This window comes from Phalacrocorax carbo, chromosome 3 (assembly GCF_963921805.1).
Source record: "Phalacrocorax carbo chromosome 3, bPhaCar2.1, whole genome shotgun sequence".
Taxonomy (NCBI): Eukaryota; Metazoa; Chordata; class Aves; order Suliformes; family Phalacrocoracidae; genus Phalacrocorax; species Phalacrocorax carbo.
The window spans coordinates 79377461-79396877 of NC_087515.1; the positions used below are offsets into that span (position 1 = coordinate 79377461).

Consider the following 19417-nt stretch of genomic DNA (forward strand, 5'->3'; position numbering starts at 1 on the left):
TTTTTGTTTTTTTTTTTCTTTTATCTTTTTTTTGTATTTGTCAGAATGGGATACTCCACGACTCTCTTACCAATTCAGTGCCAGTATAACATGCTCTAGTGTACTTTTGGACTCTTGGCTACAACTGTACAAGTGCACACAAGTAAATTCTACCCTGTTATCCTCCACCCACTGATTGAGGATCGAATTGCACATTTCTCTTAACCATGACAGGAGAAAGCAAACAGTGAAACAGAATCATGGGGGATCTTTCTCACTTTACCCTTGTTTTCATTGGTTTGTCCATACCATTCTAATTATCATGAAAGGGCTATGCATATGGAGAGATTGTCTCACTGCCTTCCTGGATCACTGAAAACCATCAGGGTTGAAATTTCATCCAAGTCTTTCGTGACGCCCAGCAAATATTCCCCTCAGATTATTTTACACCTTGAGGGAATTTTGGTCTTTAGTTCAACACTCTTGCTCTGTTCCCAAATGGGGCGCTATTTAGGGGAATTTAAAGAGAAAGCTGAGAAGAATAAACATTTACTGAGTTCTCTTGGCATTCAGTCTCTGAAAAACCACAGTATAAACTATTCATGCTGCTTCTTACATCTGTCAAATCAAAAATTAAAAGCCATAAAAGTGTAACACTGAAAATATGGCATTAGAAAGGATAAAGGTGGCCTTTGTAAAAATAACAAGGAAAGTATATTAGCCAATAAAATATTCTAACTCTTCATTTAAAAGTGCATCATGGGTAGGACAGAGATGACTCTGAAGCGTTGCTACTCCAGTATTACCCCTTTCCCCCATCAAAACTTGAATAGGTCCAAAACCATACAATGCAAATCACGATTCTTAGTGTAGCAGCAAAACCACAGCAGTTTTTCGAAGGAAAAAAAAAATAAAAAAAAAATAATCCGTATCATTGTCCAGTCTCAAATATCTGAACTTTGAAGTCAGAGAGGGAAAAGTACCTATGTTGGTCCGTGTGGTTTTTGAAACCAGGGTGAAAAATCCCCCCAGCAAGAAACCAAGAGGAAAAAGTGTTCCTTGGAGGAGAAGAGGGGTGGTCGCAGGAATGCTGAGCACACTGTGTGGGTCCATGATGTGCTGTCTTCTGGGTAAAGGCACCCGTGGGACCGAGGCTTCCTCGGAGGGGCTTTGTGACAGGAAGCTGCTTTCTTTGCTGGACTTTCAGCCAGTGGGGTGGTGAGCGGACCAGCTGGTGTCATTCGGTGGAGTGACATGGTTTGCTCTGCTCCCTTTCTCCATGCAAGGTACCCTGTCCGTGAACATTCCTGCAAAGCAGACAAGCAGAGGTGGTCAGGGCAAGCAGTGGGAGACTCATCACAGGCGGTCTGGGCGCCGCCTGAGCTTGCATGCAGCCTCACACTGGGTGGGCAGCCGGTCAGAGACACAAGCCCACCGCTTCTGCCTTGGCTGCCCCTTGTGCCGCAAGAGCTGTTGGTATACGCAGCCTCCGAGGCCACTAAGAAGGAAGATGGAGGAATTCCTGCGATAAAAAGCGGGAAACCAATATAATAATAGCTTATTCTCTGAGTTTCATAGGGTGCCCTTCCTCCTATAAGAGCATGGGTGAATAATGATACTTTGCAATTATACAGTACCCTTCACCCCTTGATCTCAGTGTCCTTTACAGAGCTGAGAGGTACCACTTGCACGGCACAGGCAGGAAAGTGGAGTCAGAGAAGGAGAAGCATTTGGTCCAGGACCCACAGCACCTGGGATGGGGAACACCACACATGCCAGAGCTCCCCGGAGACATGTCATTGCACAGGCTGGTGTGCAGCTCCCCAGGCTCATCAGTCTTACAGAGAAATTGAGATGGTACCCAGAGACAGCTCTACTTGCACGTAAATAAATACACATCTCCCACTAACAGAGCTCTGTAGGTACTATCCGCACTATGCATGCAAACTGAAGACACCTCTCTTGGCCCATCCCCAGTCATACAAAGGACAGATGCATGCTCAACACAGCAAAACCGAGCTGCAATGAGGGAGGTTGGACTGGAGTTTCCCACAACCTCCTCAGTCCTTTCTTGGGATGGTCTGCAACCAGTCTTGTACCACCACCATAGCAGCTACAGCACCAGGGTCCCATAGCCAGCAGGGCATGGTGACTGACACTGCCTAGCATGAAAAACAGAATTCAAATAAAGGCATTTTAGGACCCAAAGTAGAACTAGTCATTACTGAGGTAAACTGCTACCAAGATCTGATATTTTCAGTGTTGAACACATACATTTGCATGGACCATGTATGACATGAGACCAAAACCCACCAGATCCTGCTAGACCAGATCACAGAATTAGGCAAAGAATTTAACTTTCCAGTTGTTCCCTTTTTCTATCCTGGTCCTCATTTCCAGGTCCATTTTTGTCCTGTTATCTGACCAGATGTTTTTGGCTTTTGCTTTCTTTCTTATCTCTCTTTTTTTTTTTTTTTTTTGACACAAAAGGAATGCATCCCATAGGACTTTTTCAGACAACACTTTCTGAAGCCCACCAGTGCTTTGACTGGATGAACAATACCACAGCAAACACAGCTTTACTGACTTGAGGCCTTCAGAAAGCTGCATGATAGCTCTCCTAAAATAAGGTGAGCTTTGCCAGTGGTGAAGGTCAAGGTCATGAAAATCTTTGGAATCACGATTTTGAAAACCCAGATCACCTTCTCATCAATCTAATGCAACTAACAACACACCAGTGGTTAAAACCAGTGGTTTTAAGCTCCTGATGTCTTAGTTTATGTAGGGGCTACTGGGTGATACACCATGGCCTCATGTGCTTCTGCTTCCCTTGTCAGTTGACCATGTAGACTGCCTAGCAGGGACTGTCCTCTCTCTCTGCACAGTGTGCTTTGGACTCTGTCTCCTTGGATGGGTTCTGCTGTCCCCTAAAGATTTGGACTGAAACTCTGAAGTACTTATCAGCCTTAATTTTGGTGTTGGGTCACATTTTCGTTTTCAGTCTGCTCCACTATCTCCCCTTCACACTGGCTCCTCTGCCCCTCATCTGCCAACCTCTCGTCACTGTGCTCATATCCCCCTGCCAAACCTCCATCCTTCTTAAAACAGAGACTGGAAGGCATATTGAATATGTTGACAAGCATAAACTCCCAGAGCATGCAGACCACTATATCTAGGTTAAGGAGTAACATTTGGGCTTTCGGGCAATGTGCCCAGCAGGATGAGCAGCTTTGTGTGTACAGAGAGCTGTGGACAAGAACTAGACGGAGAGCTGGGATGTATCCACCTACTAAGTACTCCCCATAAAGTACATAACTGCTTTCTGTCACTTTTTGGCTTGAAATCTTGCTCTGAGATTAACTAAAAAGGGAAGCAGAGAAAATAAAATCTGTAATGTCTGTATGAAACTTCACTCTGCACTTCAGGTATTTTGTGTGCTCCTCTCTTTCCACACATCAATGGAAACAATTTTCCACCCCTCACTAATCGCTCTTGAATGTCATGGCATAGCACAGACTGATAAGTGATTTGGGAGGGAGGACATTAAGAAGTTCCCTAGCCTCAATGCTTTCTGCCCGGAGCAGTCAGCTAGCTTTGTAAGTCATGTCTATTCTCCCCTACTGCAGACTGACTCAGTGTAACAGACTGTGCAGATTGGAGAGAAGGACCTTCCCTGTTGATTGGCTCGTATGGCAGTCATTGTGTTTGATGAATGCATCTTTGTAGCGATCACGTGATAGAATAAAAATCCATATCAGGCATAGCATGCAAAGTTCTATGAGGAAATGAGAACACACCAGTCATCACCACTTCACAGTTAGACATTATACACCTTGTGCCAACACCAGCGTGCATGACCAGCACAATAAAGTCAGCTATTTATATCTCCCCCAAAAAACAAATTACTTTTTAGGGGAGTGACATATGCTCTTCACCCCAGCTGAACTTGCCCTCAACACACATCGAATAATGCTGATCAGATGGAAAAATTGCATCAGCCACAAAATAATAATTTTCATAAGCATAAATCCATGGAGTTGAGCTTATGTGAGTTGCACTGAGGTGAGAACACTGGATTTTGCCTGTTTTTCAAAGCTAAGTAGGTCTGGGCTGATGCTGGGAGGTGGGCTGAAGTTCCAACACCAGGAGGTAGCATGGAAAAGATGACAGAAAGAGAACAAGAAGGAAGGCTCATTTCTGCCCCACTGTCAATGCAGGGGGGCAAAAGGAGAATAACTAACTGGATGATGACCCAGCTCAGGCAGATGATACTCAAATAACGAGGCAGTGCTCCTCTGAACAGTAGGTGAGAGTCACACTGATGGCCTCTGTGGCTGTTAGTCGTAACCTCAGCAACGGGCAGCTATGAAACAGGCTGCACCAATGAAAAGCTTTCTCTTTGGTTTATACCCTGACACATGAGGATTTAAATCCTTGCTCAAAACAGCACAGAGTTATAGCTTTGCAGGACAGTTTGGCAACTAGGGCAAAGCCTCCCCAGCAAGCTTCCCTCTTCCCTTCCTGCAGCTAGCCAGTCTTTCCAGGTGCTGCTGCAGACCTACAGCCCTTCGTCCTGCTTTGTCCTGCACAGCCCCTGGGACTGGTGTGGTGGGAAGCTTGGCCCTGCGTGCAAGAGCCAATTGCTAGAAGAGCTCCTCACTCCACTCCCCCTCCATATCTCCATGCCTCAGAGCTGGGTAGCTCGGCTGCAGGCACATTTCCTTCTCCTACTCCCCCATATCCAAGCACTGATCCCTGTGTGCCCATTCCCAGCGCTGCCCCACAAGCCGAGTGTTGCCACGCTGGCAGCACGCTCCTGCTGGCAGTGACAGCCACCAGAAATAGCTGCTTCTACCCAGTGCCCTCCCCAGTCATGTCCTACCTCCTCAAAGGGGCCATGTCATTGACATGGCTTTGGACACACGCGTGCACACAGACATGCACAGTTTTTTCCATGGTTACTTCCCCCTCATTCTGTGCTCCATTGAACATTCCTGTCTCCAGATTCACATCTTATTGTTCAGAAAAAAATTAAGAGACTGGGTGGGGAGCACTGAGGCAACTGTTGATGTGGGCTGGCATGGCAGAGTTTCCATCATTTAGCACAGCACTTAATTCACCCGGACAATGAATGCTGATGCGCTAAAAGAGGCCTAGTTCATCTGGGACATGCATGGCCCTAGAGTAAAGGCACTGCAATTATTTTCTCAGGGAAACTCCTCTGAAGATAAACCACAAGAGTGCAGCTAAAGTCAGCATGGGAGCAAGCTCAGCCCTGGAAGAACTCCGGAATCATCTGTTACTTGTAATAGTTCTGTAATTTTTTTTTTTAGCAATTCTTAAAGCAGTTCAAGCTTCTTCATTAAAACCTTCCCCTTTGAATCCTTGATGATTTATCTTTCCATGAGCTAACTGAAGGGATGCCACATTCCAAGAGTCAAGGGAGGCCTTTAGCACGAATGGCACAACGAGCAGGGTCCTTAAGCACCATCCCTTGATTTCAAAGGTGGTGTTTTCCTTCTGCTCTGGTCTTGTAAGCTATGGAACCTTCTCAGCTTTGGGTCAGATATGCAACCCGGGCTCTCCTGCCTACTGAAACACAAGCCATAATCTGAGCAGACACTGTGACTTCAAGGAATGCATTGGGGAAGAGGCTTGGGCTTTGCCCTTCTTTTATGCTTAGGCAGAAGTGGTAAGGACATCTTAGTCAACCCCAACTCTGTGACTGAATTGTTGCAGGGGTGCACCAGAGGCTGTGCTTGCAATCATATCCAGTTGCCTTGCAGTCAGGGAAGGACCTTGAGGAAGAAACATGAACTGGAAAGCAGAAGATCTGCTGTGTGCTGACTCCTGCTTCCCTGCATCTATTCCTAGAAAAGCCTTTGGGGAAATTTTACCAGCTTACATCTATGTTTGGTCCCTTGCTGGAACATTTAGCACTGTCCCTCACTAAACTCATTCAATATATGTTAAACTGAACCATGAAACTAGCTAGTGAAGTTAGGAACAGGGATGTATGTCACTAAGCCCTTGTTATCTAGCAGGGAAATGGAGGAAATACAGTTCCAGGCTCTTCTTCATGCTCCTGCACTGCCCAAGGGAAAATCACCTCTTAAAAAGACGGAACAAAGGAATCATCCCTGTGGGAGAGACCCTGAAAGTCACCAAGAAGATGTGGGCTCGTCACTCCTGTATTTACCAGGTAGCCAATTCACTGAAGAGAACCGAGGCAGAAATGAAGTCCTCTACCCCATCCAAATTTGGTAACAATTGTTCAAAACCCAGCTATCTAGCAGCAGAGTCTGCTCCTGACTGCTTTGTTGCACGACCCAGGCTCTGTGGTAGGGATACAGCATGAAGCAAAGAGAAGAGTAGTTTCTTCCTTCCATTATACACTTCCACAAAGACAGTGCTCCCCACAAAATAGGAGTATAGACTTGGCCTGGGTAAGCATGCAGCCCTTCCTCATTGCCAGTGGAAATAGTTCCCTAAATTCAGCAGAGAGCAGCCACATACTTGGGGAGAATGGCCTGGGCTGCTGTAAATCCTCCCCTGTACAATGAAGCAGCAATGCGACTTTACCATGCAACTTGCTCTGCACATACCCAGAGGACACAGCACCTCCTCTCCCCTTCAGGTTTGGATTCTCCTGGGCAAAACAACTGCCATCAGGAACCCATGGCACAGCATTTTAAAGTTCCACTTCCTCATGTTCACATCACTGTCAAGCTTTTTGTGAAAGCAGCTCCCCACTGAATTGCACTGCTTTCTCCTTTCCTCTCCTTGTGATAACAGGAGGAGAGGCACAGGCTTGTGAACTTTAACTCAGGGGGATTGGTGTCCTCATGTTCCTTCCCACACCCAGGGGTGCTCCAGAGCAGGCACTGCATTAGGTGCTCTGAAATGCATCTGGGAAGAGCCTCTCTATCCACCAGCCATGAAGGGAGGCAGAGGAGACCAGTCTTGTTACGCTAAGATGAATGTTTGTGCTCAAGTTCCCCAGATTTCAGCATCAGTGCTGCTGTCAGATTTTTCTGTTGTTGTCATCCTTCCATTCCCACCTATACCACTTTCTACTTCTCAAAGCAGCAACCTCCCCAGAACCTCTCTACTCTTTTTATATAATTTTTCATAATTTCAAAGAAGTTTCTCATGGTTTAACCTTTTATAGAACAATTGCTCAGTGAATTCATGAAACTCCCCTTCACTTTCAATGTGAACTAAAGACAAAACCAATATCAACCAGGCTCTTCTGCCCTGCCCCATGGCACCATCTTTCTCCTGGCCCTCACTTGCAGGGGGTCTCTAGTTTACATTTTGGGGTATTTCAAGGTATGTATACAAGTCATGCAAAGAGGAAAATGTCACCACAGCTCTGGTCTTGTAATCTCAGCTGTAGCACCCACAGTGTCTGGCTGTGGCCCCCATGGCACATCACGGAGCCTGCCTGGGCCAGATCCTGCTTTAAAATGGGGTAACCGGGTATATCTCCACAACAGCAAGGCATTGCCTTCCAGTTAGTGCGGCACCAGTGTATTTGGCAGACCTGTGAATAGTTTGCTTTGCCACATTGATGCTTCATGTGCCGATGTGGGAGAAGATATGACTTCGCTTTTAAAACAAAAAATGGAAAATTTTCAATAATTCTGCCATTCTGTCCTGGTATAAAGCTGAAATTTTGCAAGGATCTTTTTGCAAAAAAACAACAAACAAAAAAACCAAACCAAAACATAAAAACTAAAACAGAAGGAAAACCAAATCCAGACAGTTTCTACCCTCCTTTCCTGAAAACAGGCAACCACTGTGATGTGATAACCCTTCTTTAAGCCTCTGATTTTGTCTGAATCAGAATAGAAACTTACACTTGAATTTCAGCAGCCTCCTGTGGGCCCAAACCACTAGGCTTTTGGCTATTCTGAGGTGCTTCTCAATTTTCTTATCCAAGCTGATCTCTTCAGTAAAATCAGATAAATAGCCAGAAAAAGGCAGATTAACTGTGGGTAGCAGTGTGGAGGAGGACGAATGGTGAGGATGGGGGTCTTGCTGAGCAACAGCCCATGAGAGTCCTCCTCCTCACCCAGGTTATGCCCGGGCCTGGCTTTTTCATCTGAAATACCACTGTTGGCCACAAAATAATCATCATCATCGACAACAACAACAATAATAATAGTAGTAATAGTAATAATAATTTTTTGCCAAAGTAGCGTTGAATCTTTTTAGTGAAAAGTTTCAGCATCCCAGATCAGGAAGCAATCAACATTTTCCCACCAACAATCCTTCTGCCCATAACCATCCTGGGCTGCATGCCTGCCACCATCCCCATGGGGTTTCTCCCTAGTGTTCACAGCCCCCATCCTGCTTCATTTCAGCCTAAGCAAGAGCAGATGCAGACTCATCCAAAGCCACGGGGGCATGCTCAGGTGGCCAAAATGTCAGGTAGATTGTACTGGGGGGAAGGAAGAGGAAAAACCCACCCAGAACACATAAGGAACAAGCGGGTGAGACCTGGCATAGACCTCGGTGCAGTGCCAGGCACCTTAGGGCATATCCCTTATCCCCAGCACTGCTGACCACTGAGTGACCTGTATTGGACCCAACCATTGTTTTAGATTTTCTCTATTTCCCACCCCTGCTACCCACCCCAAGAAAACAGGAACAATAATTTTACCACCAAGATAACCAGTTCAGCAATAATTGGTAAAGTGCTTCATATAAAACAGAACTAGCATTTTAATTGTACTTTGAAAAGTAGGGTTAGAATTCAAATTTTCAGTGACCTCATTATGTATCTTTTCTTTTATACTAGTGTTCAAGTATCTCTCAGTTGGAGAATTCCTGTGGGAAAGGGGGTTTTTTACCCTCACTCTGGATAAGCAACTTAGAAGTGGCAGCACAAGTGGTTCATGAAAGCTTATAAATATTTGGAGCATAAGCAGGCAACACCAAGTTTTACATTTAACTACGTGGGCTCCAAATAAATAGCTGAAAATTGCCCTAACCATAGGTTTCAATATCAATTGGCTGATGATGGCATGCAGATCTTTCCAGAGAGGTCGGAACTCAATAGTTATTTCACTTTTTTTTTTTTTTTGGAAATGTGTGCTTCCAGAGAAGATGATTACATTACACAGCCTGAAAGTCCAAAACCAGGACTGGAAGATGGAGCGCAGCAGAGTGGGAGCGTCCTCTCAACAAACACAGTTCAGCCAGTTCAGCCTCTTTGCCTCTAGATAATTTGTTATTGTAGGTTGGCTTGAATTTAGGACAGTAATGTTTCAGAAACACTTGGAAAGGCAAGCCAGCTGCAGGGAGGATATCGTTACAAATTGAGACACATGTTGTACAGGAATACCATTCTTTTCAAATACCAAAATAATGTCTGGGGAAGTAAAGCCATGCAAATGAGTTGGAGGCAGGACCTCTGTCTGTAACGTGCTGAGGGCCTTCAACTTGCATTAGACGCACTGAGCGCATACAGTACTGCACAGGATCAAGCCCAGATATTTAATTAGCTGAAATTTTCATGGTAGAAGCTGAGGGTTCTGCAAAATGTCAGAGGTTACTTCAATTCACAGCTCTCACGAGATGATCTCACATGCTTCCAAACACAACCTCTGGTCCCAGGAGTGAAACGTAGCTCATTATCAAAACAGGGTAAATAAGAAAATGATTCGTAGGCCTCAGCCATGAGGCCTTGACTGATGGAGGCACCCAGGAATGTGCTTAACTTGCTTGTTTTGCTCTATGGGACCTAAAAATAGACAGGGTGAGACTCAGCAGGTAATCTGGAAAGAAAAAATGCTTCAGAAAAGCTTGCTTGGTCACAGTCTGATTTCCTCCTGATTACTTGTTCAAACAACTTTGCTTCTGCTTTGCTTGAACCTCCCACTGCTTTTTTTTTAACATGAATTTAATTTTATCTTAAAATATATTACTCATTGCTTGATTATGTCCAACTTTTTCGCAACCACAGCCCTAAGTGTTTTGCTCCTTTCTGACCCACTTTCAGGTATTGCTCATAATACTGAGAAACAGTTTATAAGCTCCTCACAGTTGTTCAGAGCTCACCGCTTCACACTGAAGTTGGTCATGGCTGTTTCAGGGTGAAGCTTCACAAAGGCTATTAGGTGCTCAGCTCCTTATCAAATTCCAGTGGCAACCAGACACATACCATCCAGCCTCTGAATGTAAAGGCAATCGTTGCCTCAGATGATGGTTTTACAAGGGTGCCTATCTGTTTTACTGTGTTCTTTGTTGTATTTAATTGTATTTAATCCTGAGTTGTGTTTTTTTCCCCCATAAACTTTCTCTGTACCACTGACTTTGGTAGCTCGACAGCACAAGAACAAGCTACAGTCCGCCTCTATGCCCATTTTATACTTAACACTTTTGAATGCAGCCCAATCTCCTTTGCACCAACTTAAATAAGACGAGCATTAGGCCTTATATATATGAACGTGGCTGGTCAGTCTTTAAAGCCTGGCAAAGAATTATGAGTAACTCTTTTCAATATGAATGTTGGTTGTACCAGCTTAAGGAATGGCATGGATAAGATGCTTATTTCAGTTCAAATAATTTTCATTTCACAAGACAACAAAAACTAATAAGGCAAGTAAGCACTGGAATGATCTCTGAAGTCAGCGGTCGCAGGTCCTGGGAGCTGTCAGGTAGGCTACATCCTGCAGAAGCCACAGACTCTGCAAATTTCTGTGGGTCTGGCAATCAAGCTACGGCATTTTTTTGCTGGCTGAAGTTCTGGCCCTGTGCTTTGTTTGCCAGCAGCCCTAGATGCTCACTACGTTTGCAAATCAGACCAGGTGTAGTTATTTTCTAAATTGGGTTGAAGAATCAGATTTCGTATTTGAAACATGTGCCCTAGGAGGTTTTACAGAAAAGCAGGAGGAACCCATCAAAAATCAGCACTTGTTCGTTTGATTCAAAGAGTGTGCAGTGATCTATGGCAGCATACCATGAGCCTGCTATTTACTGCCACCGAGACGGAAGTTAGCGCTCCCACACCCCGGCAGCAAGATGTGGGAGCTGAAAGCCACTCTGGAAGTATGACATTTTATACTTCACCATATCGAGAATCTTTTTTTTTTCTTTTTCCTGGGAAATCCTTTTTCTGATTTAATATATCTGAGAAACTACACAGGCAATTTTGAAATGTAAGATCACACTGCTACAGCCAGGAAGCTCTCAAGGGTAAAGCTTCAGTTCCAAGCAAATGTGTTTAAGGCTTTGTGGTGTTAACAGTCTCTCCTCTCCCCCTTTGGATAAACGGAAAATTTCTGTAGGCTCACAAGAAGCCAGGTGAAGGAAAACTTCTGAACCAGAAGAGTAGGTGTTAAGTGTACGAGTCCAATTACTTTGCTGATTTAAATTAGTTTAGCACCAGTGGAACTATATCCAGTTAAAATTAGCTAAGGCTCTGGCCCATAGTACTGTGTCAATGAAGATGATTAGCATAAAAATGTGTTTAAATATATAAAATCTGTTTTCAAGTATACCTTTAATATCAAATTCTATCCTGATCAGAGCGAGGAGGGCAGGTTAAGATGCTGGTAGATAGGTGCTACAGTGACAGGGGAGTGATAAAAACTCTTAAGGCAGAAAGGGAGGTTAATAGCTATGCCCCTTGCCTCAGGAATCCTGACCAGAGCAGGAAATCTTGTGCTGGACCATTATGGGCAGGGGAGCTCACAGTGGGATATATATTACTTCTGCTCTGAACTGGAGCGTTCTGCATGTTGTATATTTTTATGACTACAACGTATGGACTAGACAGCTGGAGGTTTGGACCTATAACTCAGCAGATGCTGACCCCAGGACATACGGGTTGGCTCTGTAGGTGGCCATACTCCTACTATTTCCATTACTTCTGAGAGAATTCTGCTGACACAAGCAGAAAACCTCCCTTCTGCCCCCAGTATAGGATTAGTCAACACACAAACACACAGAGAAGCTAGCTGTGAGTTTAGTGTGTGCCACTTAATTTTCTAATTTAGTTTACCATAACTATCATGTTAAATCCAAGCAGACCTTAGTGTTTCCATTTATTTGCTTTAGGAAACCTTGACACCAAAACTGGAGGGTTAAAACTGATCCCGCCTGGACGTAAAGCATGTAGGCAGGCAACACTAACACTGCTAATTTTAGAAAGTCATGTTGCTCAAACTTGAAAAAATAACACTCAATAAAATATTGTTCCTAGCTTCACTCCTTTATCATAGTAGGACTTTGGCACTGAGACATCTTTTGCTGGTTCTTTGAATTGCATCAAGCTAGAACAGCTTGACAGTCCACATCCTGATGGAAAGACTAAACTTTAACATCACGGATTATATTGCTGATTAGCACTTCCAATAATCAAGTAATTGGTACATTAAATAATCCAGCGTTTGGCAACTTGCCTGAAAAGGTCACGCTTGCATTGATTCCTTTTTAGAGAGTCCATGTTGCTATTACGTGAACTCAATCTGTCTGTCCAGAACTCTAGCGTAAAAATATTTGGCTAATTTCCTTCTTTTCATATAATTTGATGTGAAATAAAATCCACGAAAAGTTGCACATTAGGGCAATATGTTCAGATCTTCCAATTAGGGTAGGAGGGGAGCAAGAGAGAAAAAGACTTTCTCTGGACTTTTTCTTCTCCTGGGTGAGTGTGGCCAGTGCAATCTATGCAAACCTCCAAGGGCCCAAGTCCACACAATTATTAGTGCAGCTCCTATCCTCTTTGTATTTTAGTAAAACTTCTGTGAGGTTGGGAGTCTCTCATGAGCGATCCTCCCCACAACCAGAGTGCCGAAGGAGCAGGGTTTTACCGCTGCCTTTCCCGAGCCCTGGGCGGGAGGAACTCATGGGAACGGCAGAGGTCAGGGCTGCTGTGTAAGGGGCTGCACTGATGCTCTGCTCCCCCTGCTCGTCCCCTCTGTACAGACACGGGCAGGCTCTGAGCCCTGTGCAGCCTTCACAGACAGACTGCTGGGAAGCCAGAAATCTAAGCAACCCCCCCGCTCCCCTGCACTAGCTATTACCAGCACTAGTGAAAGGAGGGCTCTGCATGAAACCGAAGAGTCCTCACCTCAAATCAATCATCAGAGCTGCACAAATCACTTGTGCATGCCTTGAGAGGCTCAAAACCCATCCACATTTCACTGAGGTACCCACTGGAATGAGATGGTTATCACACTGTTTATTTCTGCAGAGTATTTTGGGTATCCTCTTTCCCTTGAAGCACATGAGGATTCTGGTCTCATATCTCTTCTGTACAGAGGCTACTTTTCTTTTTGTGGAGACATGAGGGGATGAACACAGACTAATAACCACCACTGTGCCATGCTATGCTATTGCACAAACCCCAGAGGCAGGCAGACACCTAGGCTGGGCTTTTTAACTTTCGGTGTCTATGGGGACATCTATGTCTGTGCTAGTCACCCTAAGTTTCCTTCACTGCAGGGAGAAATAGTCACTCCTAGGGCACAACTCATCTGAGCCGTCTTAGTTGTCGACTTCAAGATGAGCTCAGCTGTCTCTTGGAAGTGCCTGCTTCTCTAGGTTGATTTTAAAGAGAGTTTAGACAATTAGCTCAGCTGTGTCTTCATTCCAGATGTCTATATTGGGACAGATTAATCTTGCCTGGAAATGTGAACACTTTCCTTGGTGAATGGGAAAATGGTTATTCCTGAGGATAACCACAGTGGCAATTACTGACATTTAGAGAATACAAAGAGCTGAGGGCAATAACTAAGTGATATAGCATCCTCCTTGTCTTTTCAATGCAGCTTGTTCAGTTTGCCCACTTTCTTTGTCAAATACTATCTGTGAAGTGATGTCATGTATAATTGTGTCAACAAGCAAAAATACACAACTCAGTGAAGCCAGAACTCTCTCTGAGTTTTAGGGCTTTGGCTCTGTATGCTAAACCCTTCTTGGGATCAGGCCCTTGGAAAGGTGGCATTACTGCAGCCTAGATGGTCTGGGCAAGCATAAATAGGTGCCAAGAACCAGCCTGTCTTTGACTGCAGTGTCAGCATACAAATGAGCAACTCTCTTAGCACTGGGTTGAAACAAACCATGACTATGGGGAGCATGAGCAAGGCAGAAAAGGATGGGTTAACTATGGCTCTCCTAGAATTAAATTAAAGGGATACAGTCAAATAGTGACCTTCTCACTAGATCAAATCACAGCCCCTAGGTAACAGCGTGCATACATTTATGGAGACAATCTTTCAAGCTCCAAAGGTGGCACACTGGGGTTTGTAATACGGATCTCGCTGCTGAGAGGGACTTCTAGACCATCCATACCTCAAGGGTGGGTAGGGGGATCCCCACTAGCAAGACCTAGGAGTGTGTACAGATTTTAAATATTCATTTGACTTCTGAGTTATTGTATGTGTTGGTTATTAGTCCAAGAAAGTTATAGTTGTCCTCTGTTCTTACAAATGTATCTTTTAAATGTGTCAGCACATGCCGAGAGCAAAGAATAATGGTTCTGTTCCACTGAAGAAAGTAAATAAATACTGTTTGTGATCAAGGGAAGCAATGTTTCCAGCACTGCAGCCAGCACAGGGAACGCGACATTAACAAATAAAAAGGGACTCCTGACTATACTGCGGTATCTTTGGTGGTGCAATTAGCCTGCACTGATGGAGCAGGGAGACGTTGCAATGGCCCAGATTCCACAGCCTGTGCTGCTATCTATGGTTGTAGGTGCCAAGCCCTTCAAGGCAATATTCGTATTGCACCACTGCAGTCACTACTTGTGCCACCAGGGACAGGGATTTACTGGAGGCTACAGAATATTCTACGGATTGTAACGAAATCTGGCATGTCATCAAGCCACATCCGGCAAACCGTCAGTATTTTACTGCTGAACAGATTTCTTGCAACACCCACCATTTTCCCTTCTCCTGAAAGAAGCTCTCCACACTTGTGAATCTAAACAAATGCAATTACATTTGTTTCTTGCTCACAGGTTTGAAGCAACAGACATATATTAAACTAACAGTTTTACAAAGGCGCTGTTTTATCAGAGGGACTCAGTAAGCTGGGAATAGGGAATGAAAGGCAGGGGATTTCTGCCTCTGAAGCATTGATCTTGGACAAGCCACAGTTTTTGGTGGACTTACCCATACCTCTGCCTTGCTTTGCAGCCCTACAAGGAACCACACACATATAACAACTGCAGGGCTGGGGGAAACCTCGGCTGCCTTTCTAAGGTGGGAGACTTGCACCAGAGGCAGATACCTCAGGTAAGAGAGTAAATCCCCATGGCACAGGTCTTGCTGAGATAAGCTACGGCAGGCAGGTGACAAACAGCAGGCAGCCCCTCAGCACCGATACCTGAGGAAGGAACGCTCAGGGAGAGGGGGTTCACTCCCCGGAGAACAGCCTGGCTGAAAGCCAGGGTGCGGTCTGGAAGCAACCAAAGTAAGAGGATTGGAGATGACCATTTGGTAAGTCAATTGGATCTGAGCTAGCAGGAAGCAGCTGGGTCATCCTGCTCTGTGCTATGCTGTAGGGCAATTTCAATCATCATCATGAAGGCTTGAGTTGCTGTGTAACTCAGCTGGAATAAGTAAGCAGATTAATGGCCCAGACCTAAACCATATCCTAGGCAGAAAACCACTGACTTTGACATACACAACACAATAATTTCACAGCCAGCACCGTCACAAAATGTTCTGTGAGCAAAAGTGTAATGAGGCTGCTGATGGATGGACTACTGACAAGTACAGATGCAATACAACACAAAGAACAATATTAAAACATAAATACCAATAGTCTTCTGAGAGTGCTGATAAATTGGGATCCGTAACTTGTTTCACAAAGGCCACATCCACACGAGTTTGACCTCATACCTGAAAATACTCATTCTACTCACACAGAAGGCAGTAGTGATTACACAAACCTTTACTTATTCTGATTTCGAATTCGGAGACACCTCCTTTTCAATGGTGGCTCCAGATCCTCTGGCCCTGTGCTGAGTATTGGCGTTGAGATAATGCACGGCGCGATAGCAGTCTTTTCTGCTGGTTTTGGCACAGGCTGGATCACGCAACCTGTCTTGGGCAGCATCCGCAAAGCATACGCATGGTCCTCATCTGCTGGATTGTTAAGGTTCGGGTCCTGTTTGTCTCCCCCAGCAAGGGGCTCTTCCCCGGTCTTCTTGCCAGCATCTCCCTCAAGGTGGCAGTTTGATGCGCAGTTGTTCTCCTTAACTGACTCCAGCTCGCTCACCGCCAGCTCCTCCGGGGGCTGGGGCTTTTTCGGCTCCTGGGGTGGCTCTGGGTTCTTGGAACCCTCCGTGCTCTTCGTGCCATTCACAATGACGTTGCACACCGCTGCACCAGCTTCCAGTCCCGGCGTGCCAGAGGCCAAGGAGACAGGACAGCAGTGAGCTCCATCACTGCACGGTAACGTTTTTGAGTCAACCGGGCTGCAGTTGTCCCTGCAGTCGCTGCAGTTCCTTTTGTCTGAGCTACCAAAAGCCAGATTTACAACACTGTTAGGTTCACGTTCAACTTTCACTTGGGCATGTAAAGCCCTGTGGATAACATTGTGCAGCCTAGACCGGTGGCCTACTGTTAGGTCTATCACACCGTCCTGTGGACCCTGTAGCACACTAGGGAAACCAAATTTACTGTTCACTGGACTACTAGGTCTGACAGTCAAGTCAACAACTTCATTTTTACTGTGCTCCTGAAGTACTTGAGCTTGATTTAGGGACTGGCCTGAGCAGCTCGGTGACGAGTCAGAGGATTTGGACGATCCTTGCTTTGACTCTCGAGGGGATGAAGAGCTATTGGTTGTCTTTGCCCCAGGCGTCTCGCTGGAGGTACTCGGAATGAAGCTTTCACCGTTGCTGGAGAAGCCATTGGGGGGTTTGGAGTCGTTGATGTGAGGGATGGGGATGGGGATGGGGATGGGGACAGGCAAAGGGACGATGACAGGATATGGCACTAGTAGAGTTGGGGGCGGTACCAGCGGGGCAAGCGATGGCAATCCAAAGTTCATCATCTGTGGCATAGGCATAGGACCATTTGGCATCATGCTGACAGGGGGAAAGGGAAGACTGGGCAAAGGGGCTCCGGGAGGGGGAGGCGGCAACAAGCCTGGAGGATTCCCAGGCATGGTAGGTGTTGTGGGGGGGTGGATATGAGGGGAAAGCATCGGCCTGTGCATGGGGCTAGAGGTGGGACCCATATTTCTAGGACCACCTGGTGGGGGACCAATTCCAGGAATCATTGGGTTTGACAGAGGGCTGTTAGGATTTGAGGCATGGTGAGGCGGCCCACGAATAAATGGTGGACGGATTTGCTGCATAATTTGCTGTTCCATGAATATGGGCAGAGGAACTGGCCCACGGTTTGTCATCACCATGGGAGGACTGCGAGGTGGGACACCAATTGGAGGCACAATGCTAGCAGGTGGCTGGACAGAAACTGGTGGAATATTTGGATTCTCACTGATGGGAATAGGTTTGGGAACTGGCGTGGGGATTTTAGTGACAGAGCAGTTGGCAGTGTCAGACGGAGAGGCAGTGGTAGACGCTGATGGTCCAGGACCTTGAATTTGGCCAGCTGCAGACGCTGGGGATGGGGCTTTTCTCCGAGCATCTGCTAGCGGTATATTCCAAGAATCTGGAGTCAGCAGCTGCACCCCAGTGCCTTCTGCTTTATTTTCGACTGGAGGATGTAATGTACTGCACAGTCCAGCTGGAAGATTGGCCTGTGTCTCTTTGTAGAAAATGTCCATTTTGTACTGATTGAGACATTTTGCACTGCAGAACTGAAGCCTTCTTTCCCCGTCCCCAAAATCCAGATACTCTTTTGTGTGTCTTATGTGCTTACACCAGTCACATACCTACAACACAGTAATAAAATCAAATCAGGTAAGAAAAGCAATCTTCTCTTCATAGTGTTATTTCAAAAGTATATTTTCAGTTGCTCTCTAAACACTCACATTATTTTTCTAGCAGAACAAAGATAGTTATGTCTGTGAAAACTATGCTTTTTTTGCTCCAAAATATTGGTGAATTGAATGCCACCCCCTTTTCTGGCTCCCATGATGTCAGTTCTGCCTTATAAAATACATTATATATCTTAAACCTGTACCACAGAGAAGAATCCTCAGCTGGCATAAGCTCTTACAACACACATATGTAAGCATAAAAATCCATACCAGTATGGCTGTGATTACTCCTCAGTGGTACTTTAAGCACACCTGTACCGTCTGGGATGCTGTGCTACACAAGAAGTATAACTAGAAAAGGACTCAGAAAGTTGCTGGAAATGAATGCAAATCATTTCTGCTAAACTGCAGCACACCATAACATTTAGTATTCTATTAAGGGTAATAGTAAGTAATTAAATAATAATTCAAAATATTTAAAATATTTAAATTAATATTTAATAAAATATTTAACATTTAAATATTTAATAAAATATTTAAATTAAAATAATTAAAATATTAAAAAATAATAAATTAAATAGTAAGTAATCAAATAGTAAGTTGGAAAGGGTGTGGTATTTTAAAACGGCATCATGAAGCAAAAAGTATCATTCATCCTTTGCCCTTCAATCCAAGGAGAAACTTGGAAATAGTCAGGACATTTATGTGAGGTTTGAATAGTCCAAATTCTTGATGTTTCGGCAAGCTGGAATTATTTCTGAGCTGTTTGCCCACTCTTGTGTACAAGTCACTTTGAGTAAAACCCTTGGCAAGCAAGGGCCTATTTAGCAACTTTTCAAATACTACAGCAAAAAGTTTGCATTGCAGGCTCATTTTTGTTTTGTTTCTCTGCTTTCCATTTAATCCATTTCTGTGTTACTATTGGTGTGGTGAAGGCATAGCCAATTTTTTTAAAGTAAGGCTGCAGAACTAATTAAGCTGTGAAAGGTTTTCCCAGTTGTAAACCACTAGACACCAAAGTTCAAAAAATAGTCATTCTAGGCTTCAGAATCCATTACTTCAGAGAAATTATTGTGATTTCATTAACACATTAATTTTGCAACACCAACAGCTCTCACAGATGGTGAAGACATGATCTACAATTCAAATATGACTCTTGTTTGCACAAATGCCTTTCCTTCATATGGCATTTTAAACAAGAATTAATATGAGTAATCTTGCCATAGCTATAAACAGATAAACAGATGTCAGATTTTTCAGTGCCTTACTTTTTTGACAGAATTTTACACACACAAAAACCCCATTTTTGTCATTTACATTAGTGCTCAAAATCCTCCGTTGACAGAGATTTTTGGTGCTTCCTGTCAGCATGTTGAGCCTATGACCATGTCAGAATACATCCTGGTATTGTTTGTTCTGCCGTTTCCAAATAGCCCATATTAGCTTGTTCTGAAATTACTATCTTTTGTTAAAAAAAAAAAAAGAAAAAAAAAGAAAAAAGAATATGATTGTGAAAAGACTG

General features: G+C 44.5%; 1 protein-coding gene across 2 annotated transcripts in view; it reads right to left on the bottom strand.

The window, feature by feature from the left end:
* Positions 1 to 1155: 1155 nt before the first annotated feature.
* The window catches only part of SOBP (sine oculis binding protein homolog), a 115473-nt gene continuing 97211 nt past the window's right edge, over positions 1156 to 19417 (bottom strand). For both annotated transcript variants that reach the window (XM_064447509.1, XM_064447508.1), the window contains 2 exons: positions 15893 to 17847; positions 1156 to 1286 (listed from right to left, as the gene is read on the bottom strand). In XM_064447509.1, the coding sequence (XP_064303579.1) occupies positions 15895 to 17847 (1953 nt within the window). In that variant the 3' untranslated portion in view covers positions 1156 to 1286; positions 15893 to 15894. The remainder of the gene's footprint in view (positions 1287 to 15892; positions 17848 to 19417) is intronic.